Raw genomic sequence first — 7,497 nt, forward strand, 5'->3', positions numbered from 1 at the left:
GGGGGGGGGGGTCTACCGAAGCAAGCCCCTCATAACAATTCCTTTCCGATGAGAATATAAGCTGAAACTAGACACATCCTCATCAGGTAAATTGATTCATGTTCTTACTTCATGTCCAGACAGCAAGATGAAATTTAATATTTTGTAGTCTGGAGTTTTGCAGATATTTTTGCTAGCGTATTTGTTGGATCTTGATTTTCATATTTGTCTTACACATGTTAAAGAACCAGATCCAGAACATTGCCAAGGGAAAGCCCAAAGTCTTCTTGTGAAACTAGATTAATTGTACAAGGTTGAATGGGACCAAACATTATACATGATAATCGTTTCTTTGAAGTTTGAAGGTGGCGCGTGACGTCTTTTAAATTATATATTCATTTAATTCAGTTGGAGAGGAATACATTCTATTAAAAATTAACATGATATTTTAGTATGGTTGGTCCTTTTGGAGTACACTCATAACACAAAATAATTATTTGGTGGCCTCATACATGTTTGTTGCGCCTACCCTTTGCAGCACAGCAGCGCCAACATGCTTGGCCATGTCTTAATTTCGGTGTCTGAAAGCACAAGATTACATGACTTTCAGATGATCAGAGACACAGTAGGGCCTCTATACTGAAGTTATTATGAGTCAACCTAATATTTTGTTCTGTTTATTGCAAACAGAACCCGAAGCCGAGATGCAAATACGCAATTAAACATAGAATCTTTATGTGGTATGCACAAGATGAACAACATGAGAGAATGGAGTGGGAATCAGAATCAAATGGAAAACAGAGGTAGCGGCTCAGATCAGCGACATGAACTCCTCAATTTTCCCTATTATATTAGCCCAAGGATGGAGTATCTTTATCCTGCTCTTGCCACTGGGATACGAAAGGCGCTCTTCCATCCAATTCCTCGACCCAGTCATCCCAAGTACATTGTGAATGGTGCTTGATTGTAGCGAAGCGTCACTGAATTAAATGTATTTATGAGTTATAAATGTTATTACTAATCTTATAGAGTTGGGATGTTATTAAGAGAATTTCAATTTCTCGTGTCTGACAAGTGAAAGATCTTGATTGGTGCTTTAAGCTTTTCTTTGACAAGCAAGTACATCAATATTTTTTTTCCCGTTGCAACGCACGGACCTTTTTACTAGTATATATTCAAATTACGGCAACTATATATATTCCCTTGCTTTAGTCTACAAAGTCCACCGGGTTCATCATCTTCCACAAAGCCTTGAGTTATTATTGGTTTCAAATTCAAAACAAACTCATTCATCATCATTTCTTTTAAAGAGTAGTACTACTGATCATATAATACTCCCTCCGGACCTTTTCATCCCGCATATAAGATTTTTTAAAATTAAACTTTATAAAGTTTGATCATATTTATTTTGCAAAAAGAAAGTTTGATCGTATTTATATGGAAAAACATCAGCATCTATACTGTACTAAAGTTATACAGTATGAAAACTAGTAATACCATGACATATCTATTGATATTGATTTCGTATTGTAAATGTTGATACTTCTTTTGTAAACTGACTTCAGACAAATGTTATATGCGAAGTAAAAAGGACCCGATGGAGTGCTAAAAGTATTCTAGCATCCACCCTTTGATTTACAACCTGGAATTGCCCATACCGGCAAGTTGAACCATGATGTCGTTAATCATTCCAATCAAAGGGACCATGCAAGTTGCACCGCATCTCCTGGGTTGGAGCGACCGAGCGAGTGACTTGTGATCGGAAGCAACTCACGCAGGAGGAGGGACTTTGGTCCGTTCCCCCGTCTCGACTCTCGACCGAACCCAACCCCGACCCAGCCGGAAAGGCCAGCCAAGCCTAGCCGAACCCTCCCCAGTCCCCAGTCCACATTCCCCATTCCCCTCCGAGCTCGCTCGCCATGGCGCCGGTGGATCCGCACTCCTACACCGACGGCGCGCACCCGGTGACCTCCCACGCCGCGCTCGCCTTCTACCTCGACTTCGCCGCCTCCACCATCCACGCCTCCGCGCTCGTCACCCTCTCCGCGCCGCACACCGGGGACCTGCTCCTCGACACGCGCGCCCTCGCCGTCCACTCCGCCGCCACCGCCTCCCCCGACTCCCCCGCCCCCATCCCCTTCTCCCTCGCCGCCGACGACGACCCGGTCCTGGGCACAGCGCTCACGCTCACCCTGCCCCCCGACACCGCCTCCTTCCTCCTCACCTTCTCCACCTCCCCGGCCGCCTCCGCGCTGCAGTGGCTCGCCCCGCCGCAGACCGCCTCGGGCCTCCCCTTCGTCTTCTCCCAGTGCCAGTCCATCCACGCCCGCTCCGTCTTCCCCTGCCACGACACCCCCGCCGCGCGCATCACCTACTCGCTCCTCCTCAACGTCCCCGCGCAGCTCTCCGCCGTCGCCGCCGCGCGCCACGTCGCCCGCCGCGACCCCGTCCCCTCCGACCACAGCGGCGCCTGCGACGACGCGCTATGGTGCGCCCCCGGCCGAATCGTCGAGGAGTTCGAGATGGCGCAGTGCGTGCCGCCTTACCTCTTCGCCTTCGCCGCCGGCGGGATCGGCTCCCGGGATCTCGGCCCCCGGACGCGGGTCTACGCCGAGGGCGGGGACACGCTCCTCGACGACGCCGCCCGGGAGTTCGCCGGGGTCGAGGACATGGTCAAGGTCGGGGAGTCGCTCTTTGGGCCCTATGAGTGGGAGAGATTCGATCTGCTGGTGCTGCCGCCCAGTTTCCCCTACGGCGGCATGGAGAACCCCAGGATGGTGTTCCTCACGCCCACGGTGATCAAAGGGGACGCTGCAGGGGCGCAGGTGGTGGCCCATGAGCTCGCACATAGCTGGACTGGAAACCTCATCACCAACAAAACCAACGAGGACTTCTGGCTAAATGAGGTTATCTTTTTGTCCTCATGTGTGCTTGTTCTTTTATCTTGTGCACGGGTACATCATGAAATGGAATTCGAATTTACTCAAACACCTGTTATTGTCTAATTGAGGGGGGGCAGATTTGTATTGTAGCTACTGATAATTAACTTATCCATCTGTCTTAGGTACATTTTGTACTGTTATGTCTTCGTAAAATACTTGTAACAGTTTAATTTTAGTTGGAATCTCAATCAACTGCGTTACAATTTTAGAGTACTCACAATTTTATTCAACCAGGACTCATTGTATAGTAGTTTCTCATCTGCTTTGCCCCAAAATTGCGAGTGATATTCACACATTCAACTAGAACTGTCACGGTAATATCTTTTCCGCATACAGGGTTTCACAACATATGCTGAGAGGAGGATTGTCGAGGTGGTTCAAGGTGAGGAGCGGGCGGCCTTAAACAGTGGAATTGGATGGAGAGGGTTGAACAGAATGATGGAGAGGTTTAAGGATAACATGGAGTTTACCAAACTGAAGCCGAAGATGGCTGGGATTGATCCTGATGATGTTTACTCAGAAGTGCCCTATGAGAAAGGCTTCCAGTTCCTTTGGCGCATCGAACGCCAGGTGGGTATAACACAAGATTTGGTTTACACTTATTTGCACCATTCTCTGATGAAATCAGTGAGAATTTGATGACTAACTGTGACTGTGTACTGCGTTATGCCTGTTGATTGTATTAGATTGGCCGACCTGCATTCGATGAATTCCTCAAGAAGTATATTGCCAACTTCAAGTTCCAATCAATAGATACAGAGACATTTCTTGAATTCCTGAAAGCCAATGTACCTGGGATTGAAAATCAAGTTGACCTTCATGAGTGGATCAACGGTACTGGTCTCCCTCCGGATGCCATGGAGCCAGAATCAGCTACCTATAAGAAGATTTGTGTCTTAGCTGCAGAGTTTAAGTCTGGAAAAATTCCAAGTGAAGAGGAGGTGGCAGACTGGAGTGGACAAGAATGGGAGCTTTACTTGGAAAATTTACCCACAGATGTTGAAGCATCACAGGTTTGAATTATTGGCAATACTCTGTTTTGATACTTCATCCAGTTTCGAATACTCTATCTCTTCCTTTATAAAAGTGAAAAACACCATCAGACATGCTTTGTTAATTTGACAATATACAGCAAATGCATCCAAGTCAGTTGTTGAAGCATTTTCTTATGTAAAGAAGTCATAGTATGTTACTTGACCAGTTAGAATAGATTGTTCCTCCTTTGGGACAAGAGATAACCTATTTGTTGTCAAATCATGCAGTCCTGCTGAATGCCAAATAAATAAGATAGTTGTCCATGTGAGAACGGTTGTCCAGATCAAGTCACATGCCTTTTGATTCATCAAGGGAAATCAAATTAGCATCAGATTTTAAATACATTGAAATTAGTGGAAGAAGCATATATTCCTTTGTCTTTTCACTCTGGAATGATATTAGAACCAGATTCTCCTTATTAGTTTTATTTATAATGGGTTGGGTAGACTTGTCAACACAGTTTCTAGCTCGAATATCAGTTATGCTGAGGGTACTTTGGAGAAGTCCCTTACTCATCATATATTTAGTCTATTATGAATGTGATGAAAACTTGGCTTTCTATTATAGAATCGTTGGGTGGCAGCATGAAAAACTACATACTCTCTCCGATCCGAATTAAATGACGCGGACTCTATACAATGTCCATTTTACATTGTACAGAGGTTGCGTCAATTAATTGAGACCGGAGGGAGTAATAGTTTCTCAATTTGTTGATACTGAAGCAGTTGTTTCAAGTCACGGAGGGAGTAGCAAAGTTCCACCCTCTTTAGCTAGGAAACTTCATTTATAGATTACACAGTACCCAATGTGTTCACATGATCATGTGTTTAAGCCTATGTTGGGTTCAATACTTATTGAGTCCATAGCCCCCGTTTGAGCATCTAATTAAAAAGTATGGATAGCTATGGACTTAAGCTACAAAGCAAGATGTAGAAAGTACTGAGACTTTCAGGTGTGTTCAGGCTAGGGAATTCATTACTCTCTTTCAGAGTATTGTTTTATTTATATGTGGTTTTCAGTTACTGCAAACCGAAGTATTCAGTGTTGTAGTGTACTATACTGTTATATAGTCATTCTGTGGACAAGAGCTTGGCTTCCAAACAAATATTGATAGAAGTTACATAACTGATAAGTGACTTAAGATTTTAACTGATTTTTATCGCCATTTGTCGTTTCTATCCAGGTTACTGCTCTTGATGAACGGTACAAGCTGTCAGAAAGCCGTGACTACGAGGTCAAAGTCGCATTCCTCCAGCTAGCGATCCCCACGGGCTGCAGGTGTTACTTCAATGAGGTGGAGAAATGCTTGAAGCAGGTGGGAAGGATGAAGTACCTGCGCCCGCTCTACAGCTCGCTGGCACGGTGCTCAGGGGAGGAGGAGAAGATGCTGGCCAAGAGGATCTTCTCGGAGGCCCAAGAGTTCTACCACCCGATAGCCCGCGGTGTTGCAGAGAGCATCCTTTTGAAGCATGGCTAGTTGAGTTGAAGCCACATTTTACCGAGCCTGAAGTAGAGAGAACGGTCTGTGATGCCTATTGACTGTTTGCTCGCTCATTTCTTCCGCATAAATTTATCTCTCCTGGAGCTGACCTTGGAAAAAAAAACTCTGAACTTCCTTCGGTAATGTCTTATGTGAGACTGCATGTGCATAATTTATTCTGACCCTGTAAGGAACTGGAAACTCTGCCTCTTGATAACATTATCCTGTGGTGATACTGTTATGAGCTCTTAATGGTCATCGTCTTTTAAGTCAAATCCTGTGGTGATAATATTAGTCTAGCAATGTACCTGTGCTTTGCTATGGAATGAGGGGAGGATATTATCAGTAGCGTGTTGAGCACCTGTGGTCTTCTTGCTGCAGTTCTAGCGACTGCCAGCTAGTGCCCCAGTGGGGATTGAGCGTCATGGAGGTGATTGAACACGAGGAGTAGGGGGCGGTCATGGAGGTTATGGCAGCCGGTTATGCAAATGGTTTTTGTGTGCTGGTTTGTACCACCTCTGTTTTTAAATATAAGATGTTTTGGCAATTCTGTTTTTAATATAAGATGTTTTGGCAATTCTGTTTTTAAATATATGATGTTTTGGCAATTCTGTTCTTATAGAGTACTCTCTCTGTAAAGAAATATAAGAGTGTCTAGTCATTACTCTAGTGATCTAAACACTCTTATATTTCTTTATAGATGAAGTATTTAGGAACAGAAGGTGTAGCTTATTGCGCTGCTTGCTATGCAATGACATCAATGGTCTAAAAATGTTTGATGCAACACTTTATATGCAATGACAGCAACGAGTTGGAGGCTGAAAGTGTTTTATGCAATGCTGGTTATGTTTGAAATGATGTGCTACAAGCATGCTGACCACAAGAAATAAAATAAAATAAATACAAGCTAGAGGGGCTGGCAAGCCTTTATGATAGGCAGTTTGTGACCCAGAGTGTGGTCTTCCTGATGTTCCCAAGATAACAACTGCCATATGCCCATACGTTTTGGGGTGTGCAAAGAGATCAGCTAGCAGAGAGAAATATCAATATTCTTCTTCCTCGCCTTGTCCCGCTGCTCCCTGGCCTCCCTCTCCTTCCTCGCCTCGTCGAATCTGTATCCCAGTATTCCCTTCCCCGTCACGTTGTACTTGTATGTGAGCATCATGGTGAGGGCGATGCAGCCAAACAGCAGCTCAGGCCCTTTCCTGTAAAGCCACCATCAACAGATCAGATATATTAATTGCAAACCTCAACCACAATCTCGATAATAAATGAATTTATCAACAACTTTTTGAGGAATAATTATGAAGAAATGAGCAATGAGAAGAGGTTGAAAATGGCAAAAGCATCAAATAAGGATGATGTATGTACAAGGTTTCATAGAAAGATGCTATTGCTCTCTTGATGTTATCAGCCGTCCAGGATCCATGCGTACCATAGGAGGACATCTTCCTCTATAAATCGGAGTAGCTGAATACGCCTCAGCGAAATGAACCAAAAAAAGAGTTCCGTCGCCTGGACTTGGTGGTGGCGGCGTCGGCCATGGGGTCGATGCAGAGGAAGTAGTCGAAGCAGAGGCGGATGGAGACGGGAGCAGTCACGCCGAGACGCTCCCAAAAACCTTATTGCCGTTCTCCAGAGTAGGATCTCGAACGACAGGCTTTCGGAGGCACCTGCTCTCCCGACCAACCGTGCATGCTATCGTCGGGATGGGATCGTTGGAAGCAACACAAAGAGAGGAACTCTAGATGACGACTAGGGTTTTGCAGGAGAGAGTGAGTGAGTTAGGGTTCACTCTACAGGCCAGTGCCTCCTTATATAGGCTATCAGGTAGATGGGCCTGAGCTTAGCCCCATGAACGAGTCCACGAACAGCCCACGGTCCAACGTCTCGGACAGTGGCACTTCAGTTAATTAATCCACAATTAATTAACCATTCTTGACCGGCAAAAATAAGGCTTGGCTCATACCCACAACCCACACGCGTGTCATGACGAGGCAAGGCTGGCGGCGGCGGAGAAGGAGCGCACATATACAACTCCTCTTCCCAAGATCCCAATGG

At 45.3% G+C, this 7,497-nt stretch overlaps 1 protein-coding gene across 1 annotated transcript; it reads left to right on the top strand.

Moving 5' to 3' along the window:
* Positions 1-1,802: 1,802 nt before the first annotated feature.
* On the top strand, positions 1,803-5,688 carry LOC125511142 (leucine aminopeptidase). The gene is made up of 4 exons (XM_048676436.1): positions 1,803-2,885; positions 3,258-3,491; positions 3,608-3,934; positions 5,140-5,688. The coding sequence occupies exons 1-4, from the start codon at positions 1,899-1,901 to the stop codon at positions 5,431-5,433; spliced, it is 1,842 nt and encodes a 613-aa protein (XP_048532393.1). The 5' UTR covers positions 1,803-1,898; the 3' UTR covers positions 5,434-5,688.
* Positions 5,689-7,497: the final 1,809 nt, after the last annotated feature.

Source organism: Triticum urartu, chromosome 5 (assembly GCF_003073215.2).
Source record: "Triticum urartu cultivar G1812 chromosome 5, Tu2.1, whole genome shotgun sequence".
Taxonomy (NCBI): Eukaryota; Viridiplantae; Streptophyta; class Magnoliopsida; order Poales; family Poaceae; genus Triticum; species Triticum urartu.